The 20932-nt window shown below is 35.0% G+C and overlaps 1 protein-coding gene across 1 annotated transcript in view; it reads right to left on the reverse strand.

The window, feature by feature from the left end:
* The window catches only part of SEMA3E (semaphorin 3E), a 136056-nt gene that overhangs the window by 53583 nt on the left and 61541 nt on the right, over positions 1–20932 (reverse strand). The window contains exons 2-4 of the mRNA XM_027883659.1: positions 10997–11157; positions 4901–4960; positions 185–304 (exon numbers count right to left, since the gene is read on the reverse strand). Of these exons, the coding sequence (XP_027739460.1) occupies positions 185–304; positions 4901–4960; positions 10997–11157 (341 nt within the window). The remainder of the gene's footprint in view (positions 1–184; positions 305–4900; positions 4961–10996; positions 11158–20932) is intronic.

Below are 20932 nucleotides of genomic sequence, written 5' to 3' on the forward strand. Positions count from 1 at the left end.
ATCAGTGTGTTCCTCTAGGCACAAACTAAATTTTAGACCAGCATTAAATTTCATCAGTGAAAATATCTACTGTATTGTTTGTATGAGAACTGTTAGCAATTGAATTTAAATACTTACTTTTAACCCTAAAGGCTTTGCTGGAATCCAGAACAAAAGAGTAAATACTGTGATCCAAATTTCTTACCTCTGATGGATGTCCAGCTCTTATAAAAGTACAGAGGGGATCAAAAGCTCCCGTTCCACAAGCCAGAAGATGCGTTCTGTTATATCGGTGAAGGACACGGATGTAATTTGCACATTCATCCTAGATTATATGAAAAATAAACACAGGAAAATATTACCTTTTTAATTTTTTTTTATACCTTATGTGTCCTTTGGTGATGTTCTGGTATTGAATCTTTTTATTTTATTTTGCTTCATGCCAGTAACTCTGTGCCACCAGTTTCTCAGATGGACATTTTTACAGGAAAAAAGCAAGTTTAGAGCACTGATTTATTATAATTTACTTTAGATGCTTAACCAGTTAGGAGTTACAAAGTTATAAAACACACTTTCACGCTTCTTTAATCTCAGAGATATTCTGAAAGTCTAAATATTAGTTTTACTAAGTATTATTATTAGATAGATATACTAGACATTAGAATCAGAGCAGAAGATGTGAACAGTCAGCAAATGGATTCTCTCTCATGTTTAATAAACTTTATCACAAGAAAAATAACATTTTTCTTACTTTTTTATTAATAAAACCACTGCACCATTAATTTCTTGCATAATTAATTGCTAATCAATATTTTTTTATATTGTATGGCCTCATACTTTATCTGTTGCCACTGTTTAAACTCTCCTTTGAAGAAGAAATATTCGTTTCCCACAGGGCAGTACTCTGGGACTCATTAGTGTATTTGCAGCTTCATAAATATTACAATTAAAACATTTTCAAACATCCCTTTGAGATGTGGGGTCATTATTTTTGCTGTACTAAACTAGAAATGGAGACAGTGAGATAAAAGTATCCATTGATTTTGGGACTCCTGGGGCTTGGTTTTACAGAGTATTTTACATTTTGCAATGATTTCTATGTTGGGAGCAAAATCCTGCTCATTTCCATTCATTGCTCAACATTTCTGCAACTCAGACAGTGGGTTTTAAGATAGTCACATAAAATTTAAGACTATTAAAATGGAATTAATTTTAGATAACTTTAGCTCCTCTAGAATTTAGACATGTAATTTATGCTATTCTCCTAGGCCTTTTCAATGAAGAAGGCCAGACATCTCCAAAAGGCAATAATACAATCCTAAAATGAATGTGTAAAACAGAGTGGAAGAATTTCCCTTTTGAAAATTTGCTGTTCTTCACTGATGACTATTCTAGTTTTCAGACTGCTGGATTTTTTTTCTGAGAACAATCCTGGGTCTTATTAACCAGCTGCAAGAACAGAAAATATGAGTCTGGAGTGGACTCCTGGGCAGAATTCAACACTCGTAAATTCACATTAGGTTCAAAACTAAGAAATCATCTTTCTTCTTTCTTCAAATGCTTATGTCATTCAGTTCAAGTCTTCCAAGTGCTCTAGCAAACAAATAAGGGAAAAAAATCTTATTTGTTACATGATTCTCCTTAACATCCACCATGAAGATATATCATGCTAATTGAAAGAAGTAGATAACTTACACAGCCAGGTAACTTGTTGTGCAATTCAATATTATGCATACAAAATCAACCTTGCAATATTTTACTTTTGGACTTTTTTGATTTGAAACAAATTTGTTCTTTTTTTTTAAGAAGGAGAAGAATGGGTTGAAATCAGTGGGATGTGATTCTCTATACATGGATCAGCACTCAACAACAGAGCATGATCATTTCACAATATTTGCTGACTGGTGGTAGCGAAATGGTATTCCATAGGAATTTTATGAAACCTTGCAGTTTTTAAATGATGCTTCACTGGGCACTGATGCTGTTCCTTATTCTCCCTCTCCTCCAAGTATAACCTTTCTGACTTATTCCCTCTGTTCGCTCTCAGTGGTGGTCTGTTCTTTACTCTATGGTTTCCTTTTTTATCCACATATGCCTGCAGATCTTGATCATTCTGCCAAAATCACTATATTGATTTAGGATTTTTTTTTTTAAATGGCCAAAGGCTACACATTTTTTTATTTTGTGTGCATTTATAGAAATGTCGGAAAAATTCTGCAGAAAGAAACAGGATAAGGAAGATACCAAATATAGAAAAGAAGTAATTCCAAATGTCTAGACTTGATCATTTATAAACACATGACAAAAGGTGCTGTTCTGGGAAGTGTCAGGCAGCTAGGCATTGCTGCTGACCCTACTAATCACACAGCAAGGAAGAGATGCATCATCGAAAGGGACATTAAAATAAGAGTTCTTTCTACTATATTAATTAATTAAACACTGGGGTTGTCTTCAGGATGCTCCAAATTAATAGATCTGTGGAATTTTATTCATCTGAAACTTCTCCATGTGGAGGAGTTAGTCATCTCTCCAGAATTTGATTTCTTTATCTGAATGATTTCCAGTTCTGATAAAGTAATTGAAAGAATGGAATGCTCTTACACCACAGGCTAACAGGTGTGATTCCTGGCACACTGGATGACAGCTGAAGGATTTTTTTCCTTGACTTCACACAAATAAGAAAAGCATGGCCAGGTTTTAAGATTCTGCACGTGTTGTTAAGACAAGGCTTTTTTAACTGTCCTATCAACTCTGTTACAACCTCTGAAAGTGTGTTTATTGATACAATACTTGCAGTTTTACTGCTACAACATGAACTGATAAGTTTTAAAGGTTGTAAAACTCATAAAACTGGCCTGTTCTGTTATATAGAAAGAGGTAGCAGAGTATGCACGAAGTATTTTAATGCTGATTACAATATTATCAGTTCTACTCAACTAAATTATGCCTTGAGTAACAGATCTTTTACAAAGGAAAAAAAAAAGAAACAGAATGGAAATAAGAAAAAAAGTTTAAAATAACAATGAGTAATATTTTTATGAGACTTTACAGTGTAAAAAGTAACATCCAGAAGTTAGAACTGAGAAAGTGTTAATTTAAAGATATTATGCTATTAAGTCAATATTGGTTTATGGTTACAAAAAAATGAAGATGAGAAGAAACTTAGTAGGAAAGTTTTTGATTCAAATTTAGATTTCAGGCTGAGGAATCTATCTTAATGAATGCTGAGCAATCTATCTTAATGAATACTGAGCATATTGATGAAAATTACCAAGGTTTCCCTGATATTAATTAGTCTTACTCCTTCATATAGTCCATACATGATTAGGTCTTATAGGAGGATCAGAATAGCATGTGGTATTAAAATATTTCCAGCTTTAAAAATTTTAACATATTTTTATTGACAACTCCACTTTCTTTTAAAGATCTGGATTTTCTATAAAAGTAATAGTTTTACCAAACTTTCAGAGTGCAGAGAGATGTGGGAAACATAAGAAGATCTTTAAATGACCACTTTCACTACAATGCAAATTTGAAGACTTATAATAACAAACTGGATTACAGAACTTTGGAGTTTTAGGGAAACTCATGACTCCGAGGGGAATATCTTTGCATTGAAATAACAGTACCTATTTCTGCATTAATTTAACCTAAAGAATATTGTAAAAGTATTAGAAAATATATCCCATCATGTAGAGGTGAAAGAAAGATGACAGAGCTCTAACTAATAACAGCTTATGCTGAGGGATGGTATTAAATATAGCTCATATAATTGGGGTTTCAGATTCATTTAATATAACCATAAGGTTTGGGTAATGTAGAAAATTACTATTTTCAATCAAAGTCACCTAAAATTGTAAAAGGTAGATAAATATCCAGAAAAAACTGCAATAAACTTTTAAGAGTCTTCAAAAAGGATCAGTTCTAGGCCAGATGAGTTTAAGAAGCTGGAATTATTTATTTTTTATTATTATTAATTATTATTATTATTTTCCAATCTTGTTCACTGATTTCCTTAATATGGACAGCTCTCATGCTTGTATTGCAGCAAAAATCTTTATAACTTCTTAATCTTACTGGAATATATTGTGGTTATCACCAAGGCTGCTGTTTGTTGTGTTTGTGGGAAAAGCTTGTATGTGCCCTTCCATGTCCTACATTCCTGTCACTGTTGCCGTAAAACTATCATCATTTTCAAATCCTTTGGTACAGTGTGAGCTCTCTCAGCTGTGGGATTTATTAGGTGTTGTACTCGCTGTGTGTTTATGAGGTGCAGATAATGAGCTTGGTGCACTGTAAAATTAAAGAGAGCTCCCATCCAGAAGAACTTTCATCCTGTGCTGCCAGTGTTATCAGCTGCTGTATGTCAGTGAGCTTTCAGGTCTTTTCCCATGAACTGATTACAGTCAAGGCACTGAATCAAAAGAATAGAACAGTTCTGAGGCTCATTAAAACAGAATATTTTTATTAATATACCGTGAAACTTATAGGGCAAAAAAACTTAGAGGGCATTCTATAATTACTAATAATTTAACTGTTTTTCCAAAAGTATTCAAGAAAATGAGAACTTTAAACATAAACTGGAATGTGAAACGGAGAAGGTATCCTATGTGTATGACAAGAAAAAGAAACAGAAATGGAAAAGGAGAATTATTAAGGCATCTTCTTTAAGAGTCCAAGAAAAAGAATCAGAAGAAAGTTCAGATGATCAAAAGTGTTCATTGTGTGTTTATGAGTGGGTTTGAAGAGCAATTAAACCAATAAATTTAGTGTGTTGAGAGTAGTTAGATGCTTTTAACCTACAACACTTAGAATTATATCTGTGCTTTAATCTCTCTGAAGTTAGGGGTGCCCGAATCCTTGTTTTGGACTAGCCACTGGTATAATTAAAGTATATTTTATTTTTAATAATGATACTTACAGCATCTCTTCCTTTAATTATGCATTCTTCTGCCTGCTGAGGTGTACTAGGCCAATGGATCTGAGAGGGGAAAAAAAGAAAATAATTCAATTTGCAGTCTGATCATGTCAATCCAGCTCTTCCACTATTCTTCATGAGAAGGATTTGCAGAACAGAAGTCTAAAATCATAGAACAGCTCCAGTTGGAAGGGACCACAAAAGATCACCTGGTCCAGCCTTTTGTGGGAAAGGGAGCCTAGATGAGATTATCTAGCACTCTGTTTCACACATCTTTAAACCCTTCAGTGGCAGAAACTCCACCATATTCCTGGGGCGGTTGTTGCAGTGATTGAATTTTCTCACTAAAAAGTTTCTTTGTTATCTGTTGGTGCAGCTTGTACCCATTGTCCCTTGTCTTCTCCATGAGGATCCTTTTGGAAGGAGAACCTCTGTCCTCTTCGAGATGGTGTTTAAATACTTAAGTACTGGAATACTTCATTGAGTTCCCCCCTAAACCTTGACTTCCCCATAGAGAAAAGACCTTCAGTCTTTCCTTTGTTCAAACGTAACTGTTTTGATTATGGTGGCTTGGGAAACTTAATACCAGTCAGCAGAATTAAAAGGGAGCTAATGTATGGAACATTTAATATAAATTCAGATTAATTTTCAGTGATTTTCAACATAGAATATTAATTTGGAACTACTGATTTTCTGCTTTAAGTGACACTTAGGAAAGAAAAGGGTTAAAGTGAAGTTAATGAGGGTCAGCAATTAACCTCATGGGAGTAGCATCCACTCTTCACAGTCACAGTCACTAGAAGTGAAGCAAAATTACACAAGTGAGATTTTCTTCAACTACCTACTGTATAATATTTATGTTTCATTCCAGATGCATGAATTTTTTGGATGAGAACAATATTAAACAATGACTGAGCAGACTGGAATGGTTACTTAATTTCTTAGAACATTTAAAAGTGAAAACAAAAACGTGTGCACATCAGTGATATTAGACTTGGCTGAAATCGAGTAAATATTAAAAAAATTATGTCATCATTAAGACATTTTTGTCAATAATCCAATGAAAAATTATTTTTCTGTATGAAAAACACTAAAATTAAGTTATTCTGCTGGTTTTTTTTTCCTTTTTTTTTATTTTTTTAAATTGAATTGGGTTTCTTGAAATAATTTAATCTGAGAAAATCTGAGAAAAGTAAATTGCAAGACAAGTGGGGATAAATTATAAATCCTAGAAGCCTAGGGCTTGAAAACAGAAGGCTGGCAGAATCAGAGATTCTGCAATAGCATAACAATTTATCCTATATCCTCATAGCATGTTATCTCCTTCTGAGGCAAGTCCATGTTAGTTGGCTGAAGTACTTTAATAGTAGGTATGAGTCTCCTGAAGAAGCTTCTCTATCTTATTTTTTAAGACTCGTAACTCTTATGAGTCTTAACATAAATAAACACTAAGATTTTAATCTCTTCAAGAGTATTTTGGAACTGAGATTAAAAAAAATCTCAGCATGTCAGATTTTGCTGTCATACCAAATTTCAAATTGACATAACATAGGATGTGTTTGCACTGCATGAAAATCCAGATATTAATCAGCTGCAATAATAGCCTTTAACCTACTCTGTATTATTTTGCCTGATGTTTATGTTTAGAGTTATGGCAACTACCAGCTTTAATTCTGAATTAATTCTGTGCTAGGGTTACAATTTTTGGCAAGTTGTCAATAACTATTTTTGGGAAATCTGCCTGGGTATATAGACTGGAATAGCACCACACTACCATACATTTCACTGGGCTGCAAGTTTCATATAACTATGGGTTTGGACTAATTTTTCAAAATTTTTCACCCTTTCAGGTTATCGTGCATTAAATTTTTAAATTGCCTGCTTTGTGATGTTTTCTCATCTTGCAGCATAGTATTATCATCCTTGGGGCCTTGGTGTTATAATTTTAGCAATGTATTTAAAAGACAGGAAAAAGGTACTTTTAAATATATTCCTCATGAGGAAAAAATGGAATTATGTGTTAGTGTAGCTATGGGGAAAACTTTAATTGGAACTGGAATGCTAATTAGTGTCTCCAAACAGCTTCTTTATTCAGCCACTAGCCTTAAAAAGCAGGATGGCATCTCCAAAGAAAACTAATTTAAAGAATTATATGAGCTTTATAGCGCTTCAGGCCAAAATAGACTACTGTGTGATCTACTGTGAACTCTAGTATATGACAGAGCAATTAAGCAATTCAACCATCCTGTCACTGATTTAAATCAATAAATAGTGCTTAATTAACAGATAACTTGTATTTTGCTACAGCACAAATTCTGTAAAACTATCCAGTGCCGACTGGATTTATCAAAAAATAAATAACCACCTTCCCTCTTGGGAGGTAATTCCAAGGAATATTCAAATTTATCAGTAAATTTTGTGCTTCTTAGTTCCATTTGAGTTTATGCATATTCCTACACAGTATTTAAAGAGGATATAAGCAAGCCGTCCTCTTGCAGTCTTGTTCTGTGTTCAGTCAGCTCTGGAGTGGAAATAGATCTTCACTATAGTCAGGATCTGTGATGAGAGCTCTATAGTTTATAGGAGCAGAGACATAAGTCCTAATCTGGAGCTATCTCATAGTAGATGAGAAACAGTGCATTGAAATCTGCCTTCAGAAGCCCATTTACAAAAGCAAAAAGGTTTCTTTTCAGAGCAAGATCTTCATAAGGCCCTTGAAGCACAAGCTAGGAAGAAAGACTATCTGTAAGGAAACTGTGGGCAAATACGAAGAGCAGTTTATTTTCACTCAAAGTGACGAAAAGTAGGAACAAAGGTCCTCCTTCTCTATGAGCTGTTAGACCAGTGGTGATGAGCTGCTGGCACTTGTTCAATCTTGCTGTTCAACAAAGATCCACTCTGGCACCAATTACAATAAATTGAAGTGCTTTTAAAAACAAATTTGGCACCAGAGAAAGTTCTCTATCAGTCTGTTAGATCACCACAAGCCTTAAAGACTTTGGATCAAATCCCAAATATGTGTAAGGTTTGATTCCAAAGGCAGTGTCAAAGGGAATGAGCTCTTAAGGAAAGCAAAGGTTACTTGAAGTGTGCCTACAAAGCTTTGGCTTTACACAAGGTTTCAAGTGCTTATATGGCTCTAATTCTCTGTAAACACTGATATTCACATTTCATATTCTCCTTTATTTTTGCCGCTGTTACTGTTAGGGCACTCTTCATACAGAAACCAAAATGTCTTCGTAACTGTTTCAAAAACTTACAGTAATATATGTTAAATACTCTAATTAAGAAAATAATACATACTTCATGTATTAAATTTACAAAGAGTAAACAAAAAGCAAGTAGTCAAAAGAAACATAATTTGACAATTAGAGAAGTGAGATTCTGTCCTTGTCCAAGACAACATGGAAGGTCTGTGCCACAGCTGAGAGCTCAACCTGAAATTCTGGATTTTCCCAACAGTGCAAAAATAATAGTTGTAGTATTCTTCCCTGAAAGTTTTTTCCCATTTTTTTAGGTATCTTTATTGAATATGAAAAGTGGTCAGGATAAAATATGCCTAAAATAATTTAGTAGATATTTATATAAACAGTTAATAGCTTACATGATAAAGCTATAATCTACCCTTCATAGTGCTGCCTTGTATTGGAAACTTGAGGAGAATTGAACCTTAAAAAAACATGTAAACTGTTAAACGCAGATTTATAGGATGCATACCTCATATGCATCACAAGTTTTTTTGGAATTGTTGGATTACTTTGGCAGTCAACAGGTCTCAATGCAAAAGCATTTTATGTCCATGCAGCATTTAGTTGTTTTTCTTTGGTATAACTTCTCCTATGCTGACTAGAACTGAATTATTTAGGTTTTTTATAGCAGAAGGCATAAATCTCTAATTGAGAATGGATTTCATTTTGGTTTTTAGAAAGCATACTCATATTCCAAATCGTGGAGAAAGGGATGATCAATGAATTAAAAGATATGAACTGTTCTCTAGAACATAGAAGATGAAGATATATATGAATCTGTCCAAAACTACCAACTTTATGAAACATCTCTTTTGCAGCTAGTGACTCATCCTGGTTACCAGAGAGAATAAACCCCAAGAACTTGCCTGCACTCATATACTTTCACTGGATTATAACTGCTGTTTTAGATTAATTAAACTAAAGTCTTCAGTCTGAAAGAAAAGGTCAAAGACTAACCAAGACACAGTTAAAGATAGATTCATTAAGAACTGTGGTAATAATTCCTCTCAGTTCCAAGAAATTTCCCCGACATATCTCAGTAATTAAGCTTTACTATAACAGAAGTGTCTCATTCCACACTTTTCCTGATAGTCCTGTAGGAGAATCACATTTTCCCTATCTGTCCTTGAATGAGATCTGCACTGAGTGAACACTGGGAAAAGAGAAAAAGATCATGACATTTATAGTCAAGGCAGCTAGGTCTCAGTGAGGTCATGTTTCCAAACATGCCAGGCCAAGCTTCATTTATTCCAGTTTCTCATCTTTTGCACTTCATAAAATCAGGCAAGAAGAGCTTTCATCAATTTGTCATACTCTCTATACAGATCTCCCGACAGAGAATATAGTTTCAGAGTAAATGGTTGATATCCCGCCTCAAAACAACAAGAAGGAGAGGAATAAACTTCAATTGTGTCCAGATGGGACAGTGGTGGTTGGACAGAAGTGTTAGGTGCTCTATCCTGTCATCTTTCCTCACAGATTTACTGCCAAAAGGAGAAGAAGAAAGAAACAACTGCTTTCTAAATGTTTTCATATCCCTGAGCTCTATCATCTTGTCACAGAATATTAATAAGTTGTATTAAATGGAAAAAGAGTTAACTCATATCTTGCTGTCGAGGAACAAAGCTCAGTATGTAACACTGCTCTCTGAGGAGTTAAATTATTATATTTTTAAAATGCAGATAAATTCTCAAGTGGCCTCCCTGAGTACATCGATATCCTCATATCTAGGACTGACATTCCCAAATGTTTATACAAGAATAAAGCATATTATATCAGTTCACAGTAGTGGATCATGTTAATTATGTTTGCAGATAAGCAATGTTGCTTGTGGTAGAGTTGGTCAGAGTGTTGGCATGAGAATAGTGAAATTCACTTAAAATAAGGGGCAGGGAAAAAAAAAATCATCATCAGAGATCAGTGCAGTATAAACATCAAGAAAAATATTTCCCCAGAGGAACTTTATTTTAATCACTTTTTTGTCCTTTTGTTAATTTGCAAATAAATGAAAATATATCAAAACTCATTGGGAAAGTTAAAAATAGTAGATGAGGAAAACACTAAAATATTTCAAGAGATCCTTTATTCACAGTCAAGATGGTTGAGGCAGGAACAATGCTCCTGCCAGCTTCCTTTGCTACTGTATGTTTCCAATCCTAGCTTCCGAGGGCAGAAGTAAGGAAGGAAGCCAAGGCTCACATCAGCTCAAACTCCAGCCTCTCCACTTCAGCTGTCAGTTTGCCAGTCAGTTGTGGTTTCTACGATGTACTGAGCTCTCTGGTAGGATTATGACTTAAACCACCTTTCTCCCACAGACCACTGAGTTGGCTTCAAATGCCACTTTCAGTCATCACTTAATAGCACTTCTGGCTCAAACCAATGAAAAATCCAGTTTCTAAAGAAGACTAAAAAATAGCTGCATGGTTTATGCTGCTGCTGAAAACTTCTTATAGTTTGCATGATAATTTTTTTTCCTGAACATTTTCTCTTCTGATGTGATAAGTTCCCAAAAAATACCAGGGAGATTTTATTCCATGGTAGTATAGCAGAAATACAGAAATCAGGCGTCTACAAACATGAGATGCTCTAAACATTCCATAATCATGCTGAAATTCAGAGAGAAACAGCTATATGACCCCCAAGTCTCTTCACCTACAATGAGCCTTACGGGTTATAATTGGGGAAAAAAGAGTAATTAGTGTATTCTTCTTAAGTACAACATGACCTTGAAGTTCGTGCACGAAACATCTACAAAAATTCCATTACCTCATTTCCAGTCATGCAAACTCTGATATTCTGTAACTACACATTATGAAATGAAGTGACTGAAATATATAGCTTTTTACTCCACCTCTCGGTAGTTGTTGCTGATTCGATCCAAACTGAGGGAATACAAGAGGTCTCTTCCTCCCACAAACAGTCGCTCTTGATACTCATCCAGCAGCATTATGTGAAGACCGAGATATCCAAACGGGCTACGAAAGACTGACGTCCTGTTTAAATCCCAGAGCTCTGAAATACAATCAGAGTGTGTGTGATAAATACCAAACAGCTTAGCTTGTATGGCTTCATTTTCATATCCTCCTAGGGAACTGGACAAGAAGTTGTGGGACATTAAAATGCTAATAGTATAATCTTTGAGCAAGAAAGAGACACAAGACACCTGGGAACAATTTTCAAAATAAGCCAGTTCTCCAGGAGGTTTATGTATTAGGTTTTACATCATAATCTTTATGCTTATAATATCATGAGATAGGGAGGGATGAAAATTAGTTTTCTCCTTGACATTTTCTGAAAAGCAAAAGGTACTGCAAATGGGGAAAAAAAAGAATGAATTGACAGAAATTGAAAAAAACAATTACTGGAAAATGTCTTCTTGTCTTTCTCTCAGGCATGTCAAACTACAGGCTTTCTCTCTATGCACATTTTTTTTCCTGGATTTGATTTTTGAGAAGGATGATGTTGCTTATTTTAAGTGCAGCACTGTCTTCACTCAGTTCACTGAAAATATTGTCTCTAAATTCAGTGAGAACAGTATAAAATCTGTGAAATGCATATTAATATTTTTCCAAAACTGATTTTGTCAAGAAATGTGCTGACCTGATAAGGGAAGCTGGAGCTTAGCTGTACATGATCCAGGCTAAAGTCAGTTCCACAAAGAAAAGGAAATTCATCCTGGCAAATGTTGCAGAAACTTGGAATCAGGTGTCAAGAAAGAAAGAAAGAGGCGAGCACAGGGATCTTTCTGCACTCTCTGGTGCAGAGCACAGCCTGGCTTACAGCAGGTCAGAGATGCTGAAAACCATTTTGCTGTTGGGAAGCCTCGAACGGAGTCAGTACAGAGAGTGCCCTAGGTCTGCCTCCAAAACAGCAGACCTGGGACTGAGGGAAAGGAACTATGTTCTTATGTCTGTACTGTGGCAACCTGTTTTGTTTTGAAGAAATCAACCTTGATAAAAAAAAATTAAATATGCTTATCCTCACAGTTATCCATAAACATAACTTTTCCAATTGTTTGGATGTGTTTAGAGACCACAGCTGATGTTATGCAAGAGAACTGGCCCAACATGTCAGAGAAATTCCCTACACAAGCTTACCACTATGTCATCCACTTGGGATGCCATGTATGCCATCCATATATGCTGTTTTTTTCTGAAACTGATGGACATATTTAACCTGAGAATTCAGTTTCATTAGGTAAGCAAGCATTAAATCACCAAAATTCATAATTACGGTTAAGAAATTCTTTTGTGTTCCCTGAGAAAAAGATGTTTCACATCAATGGGATTTGAATTTTATATTTGAATTTGAATTTGCCTTGTCCACAAAAAGATTAGCTTGACCAATACGCCTCATGATATAGCTTACTTACATCCAAAACTATAGAAAAGAAGAAATATCTCAAACCAAGGCAAGAAATTTAACTTTCAATAAAGATATTAATTTAATCCAACAATTTGGCACAATTTCTTTTAATTATAAATTATTAAGTATATTATGTGTGTGATGATAAGTGAATTTAGTAATTGGATAAATATGTTTTTTACCTCCATTTATTAGGCAGGTTTATTTCAGGTCACCAGAGGCTAAAAGTAACTTCTTTCTGAAAGCTGTTTCCCTAGATGATAAAATTTACATCAAAGGAGTCAGACTAAAAATTCAGCCTCACAAGTGATGTCTTTCCCCAGTGATCTTCAAACAGAATCTCTTGAATAGTTGTACCTGTGTGTGACTGGCCTCATTTAACAAGTGGAAAAACCAAGTTACAGAGAGGAACATCATGATGAGCAGAACAAGAGACTTTTTTGTCTAAGCATTGCATACCGAACAGTGGATAGATACACATTTTTTGACAGTGATACACTCTGCACACAGCTGCACAGCAATGTGGAAATGGCACTTTCAAAGCTCGCTCTCGCCAAGCAAATGAGCAGATTGCTGTTTTGGAAGAACATTGCTTGTTTCTGAACAGATTAGAAATGGAATGAAAGCAGAGCTAGAAACACTCTTTTGGTCCTAAATAAAGCCACTTTTTATTTGCAAGAATATAAAACATTCAATATATTTTATTTTCAAGTCAGTCTTGCAATGAAAAGAATTGCATTTTAAATTCTAGTCATATACAAGCCACAAAAGGATATTGTGGTAGCTTCCCCTGATTTATTTCCATGTTATCCCGAAGGCAAATTGTTTGTAAATGAGGCAATATTTCTTTACATAGATCAGAGATATGATTCACGTGTTCTCCATGGGAGCACAAGGAACAATGAACAGTCCGCTACCCGATCACATAAACTGGTAATTTCTCATATAAGACTCAGTCCTGCAAAGCACACCTGCAAATCTTATTGTCTTAAATGAAAGCTGAGAATATTAAACACCTATCAAGATCAAACTTGTAAAGAGATATTTCTAGAACCACCTCCAGCAGACTGTACAGACATGGTTTTGCCGTGGGGTTAGAGACAAGAACAGAAGCGAATCTGACATCTGGAAGTGCTGGAAAACACCAAGCAGTGGGACCTGGAGAGTGATTTTGTACTGAAACTCAAATGTAGTAATATTCTGTAACTACTACCTTTGAAAGGTAGTAGAATTGCCATACATTGTAGGATATCTGAGATACTGGAAAAAGCAGGCAAATAGAATGCAGCACTTCCTGAGTAGCTGGAGAAAGGGATATCTGGGAGTCTAAAATGGTACTAGAAGCCTGTCTTTTCTAGGCAAGTGAATCTCCCTATGATGTGACTGGATGGAAACGATACAGGTAGAACCTCATTCATGTAGTGCTGTGACCTACCAGCAAAGATGGTGGGCTTCCATGTAGCACTGCAGAAACGCAGCTGTACTGCTTCCAGACTTGAGCTGCTGCAGCCACACATGTGCACAGCCTTCATGCTCATAGAGTGAATTGTTAATTCATAGAATCACAGAATGGTTTGGGTTAGAAGGGACCTTAAAGATCATCTGGTTCCAAACCCCGTGATATGGGCTGAGACACATTCCACTGGAGAAGCTTTGGATCAAAGCCCCATTCAACCTGGCCTCCCAGAGATCGGCACCCACAGCTTATCTGGGCAACATGTGCCAGTGTCTCACAACCCTCACAATAAAGAATTTCTTTCTAACATCTAATCTAAATCTACTCTCTCTGGGTTTGGAGTCATTACCCCTTGTTCTATCACTCCATGCCCTTTCAAAAAGTTCCTCTCCAGCTCTCCTGTAGCCCCTTTAGATACCAAAAGGTCTTACAAGTTTCTCCCAAAGCGTTTACTTCTCAGGCTGGACAATTCCAACTCTCTCAGCCTGTCTTCATAGGAGTGGTGCTCCAATCCTCTGATTATCTTTGTGACCTCCTCTGGACTTGCTGTAACAGGTCCACATCCTTCTTGTGGGGGGGGCCCAGAGCTGGACACATGGATCACTGCACTTTGCAGTGTTGAGTTGCCCTTGGTCATTGAAATCACACCACAATTAGGAGTGAGGCACTTGAAATCAAAGCTTAAAACAGCTTTCCCCAAAATCTACCTTGTTACCCTATGTTCACAAGGGTCACCTTGTAAATATAGATTCCTTGAGGTGTAAAGAGTTATTCTCCTGGTCATGATTCTAACCTAAATTTAAAAAAAAAAAATAAATCCACATCTAAATCATGTCTAAACACGAACATAACCCAAAAAGAAGTTGTTCGTCTACCAAACACTAGGATTTAATAGCTATATTTATGCTGGGCACTTCTAGCACAGTTACAAGATCAGGTGCAACTGCAATTTTCTTTGAGAATCTGGCCAGAGAAAATACAGTGCTGCCTAACATTTTAAAATATTCAAGTGGCTAAATTGGTCACCTGAGAAATAGCAGACATGAGTTCAATTTCCTTTTCTAAATGGATTGAAACTCAGATCTTTCTTATTCCATAAAGAAGTCTAATCACAAGCTATTAGCTACTAGACTGCTGGGGAAGGATGGATGCTTTCTCCATTTCCTGTTGAATCTGTGCAACAAAATATTCAAGCTTCAGAAAGAGTGAACAAGAAATAATACTCTAATTTAGTAGTTAAATTGCTTTTCTGGGAAAGAAGTTCTGTCTCTGCGGCTCAAGATAGTCTATGCATTTTATATTAAACAGTTAGTGGATAAACTGTATAAATTGTTCCAGCACATGGACTACAAATCCTCAGCTTCTCCCTCACATGGGAGTGACTAAGGATTTCAGCTGAGTAGAACCTTTCCTTTTACTGATTTTCTATAGATTTCTGTGACTAAAAAAAAAAAAAATTAAAAAGTTGGTTTTTATATTAACATCTTGTGTAAAGAAATAAAAAGCCAGAGAAAAAGAGGCTGAATTATCCAGGGAAAACATATTGCTATTGCTCAACACACAAGACAAAAATCTTTCCTACTCTTACTTTTTAGTAAGAACAAATTTTCTGTAGTACTGATCCATACATTTGACAAAATGTTAGCTTTCTTACTACAGTGTTTTGCCATTTTAATCTAAAGACTCAAGACCATAACTAAATCCACACAGTACAAACAGGATTTTACTCAACAAAGGAAAGGCTGCTTCAATATTTACATACTCCTGCATGGCATTTCACTTACCTGTGAAAGCCTGAAAGCAAGTCTGGGCTGCTAAATTACATTTCATAGGAGAAAAAAATCTCACTTCTTGCTGTTTTAAATGCTGAGAAAAAACCTTCAGGTTTGCTGTCTCTCTGCCAGAGCTTGCTGGCAAATATTTAGACTGATCTTGCTTACCCCACTTTCTCTTGTAGCACATCTACTTTGGTGAACATATTCATACTGTATGCCCTCTGACAAGATGGATTCCATTATACATTTGGCTAACAATCTTAATTGTACTCATAAAGGTGATTTTTGAATGCTTTAATGATCAGTATGCAATTCTAACTTCTAAGATTATTTTATAACAGCCATTTTTCTATTAGGGAAAAAATGAAGTCACCCTTTTGTCATGTTATTTCAGTATTTTTAAATATAAATGACAGATAACTTAAATATACCTAGAACATTAAATGCCTAAACCTTGCTGCTGCTTCACAGCAACCAGAGTATAGTGGTGTTTCATTTATAACAGGTTCTCAGAATTCGAGCATGTAGTGAGTAAGATATAACTTTGGACATTGAATATAGACAAGTATCACAGCAAATCTTTTTTTTTCTCAGGGAGTGACAAAAGCTGCTGTTGCTCTGGTCTGTTTTTTCATAGCATTACATCATCACAACTGCACAAGTCTATTACTTTTGCCCTTTTTTGCCCTCATAAAAATCTTTGGTTTCCCTTTTAAATTCTTCAGAAATATAGTCTCACCTCCCACACTACTTCATGCTGCAGATCATTCTTCCAGCAAAGATGTTTTCCAGATGCAGGGCACTGACAAATGAGTCCACATAAGGTGGATGTCTCAGTGCTGCTTTACAGGAAGAGTTAACGACTGGGGTTGCTTTCTGTCCCCATCAATAATGTAAAATTTAGGTAATGAATGATGTCTTATGCTTCAAATTATATGCAAAGTCCTGTAATATAGATGCTACAGTGGAATAAGTTTTACAAGAATTTTATAAACCTTATGTAACTTTAATTAATTTAGATTTTTGCTATATTTCTGACAAGCGATAACAAAATCTGCTTACATGTGACAAAAAAGGGACAGAAATAAAAAGAAGGAAAAACCAAAAAGAGACATAGAGGAGAGCCTGAAATATCAGCAACACAGTGTATGAACTACAAGTTTATCGTAAGATCAGGCAATATAAGCATCCTTCAGTTTTAAACCACCAGTACTTTAAGGCAAATGTCTATTCAAGGGTACTCTAAAGAGTCATCCATCACAAGGACAAATATATAAACTTACAAGTGGTTGAATCTTTCTGACAAGGTTAAGACCTCTAACGTGCAATATTCTGTATAAAATTAGTAACAGGAGGCAGAACATTTCTTCCCTGGGAAAAAAAAAAATATATTAGAGACTAAAACCCACTCAAAAACAGCTATGCTGCCGAATATGAGATTAGCAACTTTTACGTTCCTGTGCTCACAGTCCTCAGTCAACTACATTGCTGTAAAAATAATTATAGAGTCATGATAGGGTTGTCAGGTAATGGAAAGATAGATTGTCAGGTGAACCAGTAAGGAACTGAACTGCTTGAGCACTAGAAAAGGGACAGTGTAAACTGTCCAGAGATGGCTGAAGTAAATCCTGGTGCATGAAATTTGCTAGCAAAATCAGAGTCAAGAACTTTAAAAGCAGAGTCAATTGCAAATAGTAAACTAACTAAAAAATCTTGGTAGTTTTAGTGCTGGAAGATACCACTATAATTTTAAAGCACAGTTCTTAAGATTCTCTAGTGTTTTACTGGGAGAACATGAAGTAGTAGGAGATAAACTTAAAAGGCTGTGAGGGTGACTGAAGTATGAACTTTTGCTGCTTGAGGTTTTATCTGTGTGGCTGCCAGGCAGATGCCTCAGAAACTTGGCAGGGTAGGAGACAGAAAGCAAAGTCTAGTAATGACAAGAAAAAAACCATTAGTCCATAACAACTCTCACATGATTCAACCTCTGCTCTTAACAGCAGGTGAGTTGGGCTGTCTAGCTTTATTTGGAGAATGTAATTGGCTTCATGAAGGAAGCTGGTGCAGCAAAGCCAGTGAATAATTTTATTTGGTTCTCTTCATCTAAATGTGTGGATCCAGTGATGCAGTTTAAATTATAGTGAAAACTTCAAACAAAGATCTTTCTCTGTCAGTCTGCCCAAATTACAGAGGCAAAACTTTCTGAAATTAAAAGGTATGGTTTGGGGAGAAAACAATCATTTCAATCTGTATGCAAGACAAAACACTCTTCTTTCTCTTTTTTTCTAAGAATATTGGAAAAACCTAAAACTTAAAACGGGAACACATAATGTATCTTAGGAAATGTTTTTGTTTCATCTAATTCTACAAAGCTTATGGCAGAAAAAAAATCCGTGTAACTTGAAAGTATTTAACACAACTAATCATGATAGCTCATGTCCTAATACTTGATATTTCCATTTCAAATTATTATATGTTACATACATACTGTGACATACATATACCCTGTCAAATCTAGCAAATATTTAATTTTTTTTCCCTGATGGCAAAATAGCTTATTCAGTTAGCTGCACTATAACTGATTTGGTTTTAGTTACTAAACAACAGAAATATAACTGTTACAAAACTTCCAGAGTTTATAGCATTGATATACTACATACTAGTAAAAAAGGAAAGTGTATGCTTACACAGTATTTAATACTGTTTCTAGTTCTTGCTGGAAACTTCTGCAGTGTACATCAATTTAAAAATAATCACACGCCATCTTCATGAAAGCTGGGCTTACAGCAGTTTTAGGATACATTTCTAGATTTACATACTGATGTAATAAAAAAAATCTGATATTCAATTTAATATTGCTAATGCTTAAAAAGAAATTAAAGGCAGTGTAATAAAATCGTGGTATTTTTGGTGTTTAATCATACCTACCTAGAAATGATGGATAATTTATAGACTTAGAAGAAAGTCTTACAAGAAATCTCTTTGTAAATCACCTGAAAGCAGTTACAGAACCCGCTTCACAGTCATATATGTTGAAGTGCTATTTGTTTTCAGACACTAAGACATGGGACCCTACCAGTTGCTGGATCTTACTGATTTTCATCACAGCAGTAGGATACTATGGTTTCTGACAGAAGGCTTAATCCAGAGCTCATCTACTGTTTTTCCCAGTTGAGTTCATTAACTTTGAGCCAGGTAATCACACTAATATAGATTAAATAGATGTGAAACAATAAATGAAAAATATTTTTGCCTTCTCTGTTTTATCTGAACCTGAGAAACAACAGAGAATCAATCAGAAAAAGAAGAAATTTTCATAATTTCAATGTAATATATAAATGATAGCATCTTCTATTCATTAGGCTTTTAATGATAGTATTTAATATTCAACAATAATAATAATTTCAAATATTTTAAATTAAGCTTACTTTATCTATTCTGTATCTGTTTCCAGTTATCTGGATATTGCTTGCAGAGTGATGGTGGTGATAGAAAATATCAAAACATATTAATTGCTTGTGCACAGTGGCATAATACAGTGGCTAAGTCCCCAGGTCTCAGTGATCAATATTAAACCAGCATTATTTGGCTGCCTAAAATTCTCTAACAACTTCAAATCTTAAGGATCCTTTATTTTTAGTAAAATATGTTGGGAGGTGATTATAATGGTGTGTTTAATAAATATTTTTATCAATATTATAATTTTTTTCAAAAGGTAGACTGCATGACAGAAAGCGTCAGAAATGTGCTTTTCTATTAAAACATTCCAGTGGAAATATAGATTAGAAATTTTTACTATGAAATTATTTCAGTCTAAACATGACACAAGCATCCATGAAATAGTCTTTGTGAACATTATCCACTTCATCTAATGTATCTCTAAGGAAGTAAGCATAGAAAGAAATGAATGTCCTTTTAAAATTATACTCCCAGAAGATGTTTTACATTATGTTTAATATCTTAATAGTGTTAACAAGTGAAAGAATCGATTTATAAAACTTGAGATTTAGAAGATACATATGGTTCAAATAATCACAGACTTCTGATGAAACACAGACAGTCCAGTCTCTTGAGGACCTGATTTATTAAGGTGTACCAGTTACTACATGCTTATTACCACGCCAGTCTGGAAAGAGTAGAATTCTTCCTATGGAGAGACCCAGTGTTTTGACAGAAAGAGAATCTGGTGCTTTCATTTAAAATGAAGATGCCAAAAGTCAGGGGTTTGTGCTGTTCAAAATGACTGTTAAATTGAATTTCCCTTGTAAAAGATGGATAAAACCGAGCTATCTCATGTGACTTTCAGCGGCATATGCTCTTGGGCAGGATGGTATGTGATTGACAGTGTGTGTAAGGCTATCAGGAATCATCAACACGATAAAAACCAGAATGGAGGAGAAAGGAGGCATTGTAAGAAAAGCACAAGGCAGAGGGAAAAATGAAATGGAAATAACTAAAGAGATGAAAGGAAACTTTCAAGGTATTTTTTTTTCCTGCCAAATAAATTACCCACAGCGTATGCAGAGTTTGAGATAATATTCCACAGTTGAGTTCAGAAAGATTTGCTAAGCCTCACACACTGAAATAAACTCAATTTGTGCTGAGCATAAGAACTCTAAATATGACAGTGAATACATTTATATAGAAATTAGTACATTGTTAGTCCAAAGTCTGTTCTATTTAATTGACCAGAATAGCTTCTCTGGAAGGATTTAATTCAGAGAAAGGAGGTGCATTCAGCTGCTACATCAGTGTCTTTGGAAGACCTACCTCATTTGAGTTAACTACCACTAATGCATCCATGATTTTATCCTACTTTTCCTGATACATCTCAAATATTTTTAAATATTAATGAAAACTGAATACATGAAAGCTCTGTTTGTTGGCTTTATTTTAATTATGGTATCTTTTTTTTTTTTTTTTTTTTTTTTTTTTTTTTTTTTTTTTTTTTTTTTTTTTTTTTTTTTTTTGTTATGACACAGAGCTTTATGAAAGAATTCAAGGTCTTATATTACAGGTGGGATATGTCACATTCAGCTTTTGTTTTGTTCAGAGTCAGGTGTCCAGTTTAGGATATTTATCCAGTTGTCTTTTTTATCAGAACAAGAGAAAGAGGCATTCCCAAATGGCATTTTAAAATTATTTTATAAATGCACCCAAACAAATACGATCAAAAAGTAGTAATTTCTAT

The sequence above is a fragment of the Empidonax traillii genome, unplaced genomic scaffold (assembly GCF_003031625.1).
Source record: "Empidonax traillii isolate 1590-97213 ecotype Southwest subspecies unplaced genomic scaffold, ASM303162v1 scaffold131:size1687323, whole genome shotgun sequence".
Taxonomy (NCBI): Eukaryota; Metazoa; Chordata; class Aves; order Passeriformes; family Tyrannidae; genus Empidonax; species Empidonax traillii.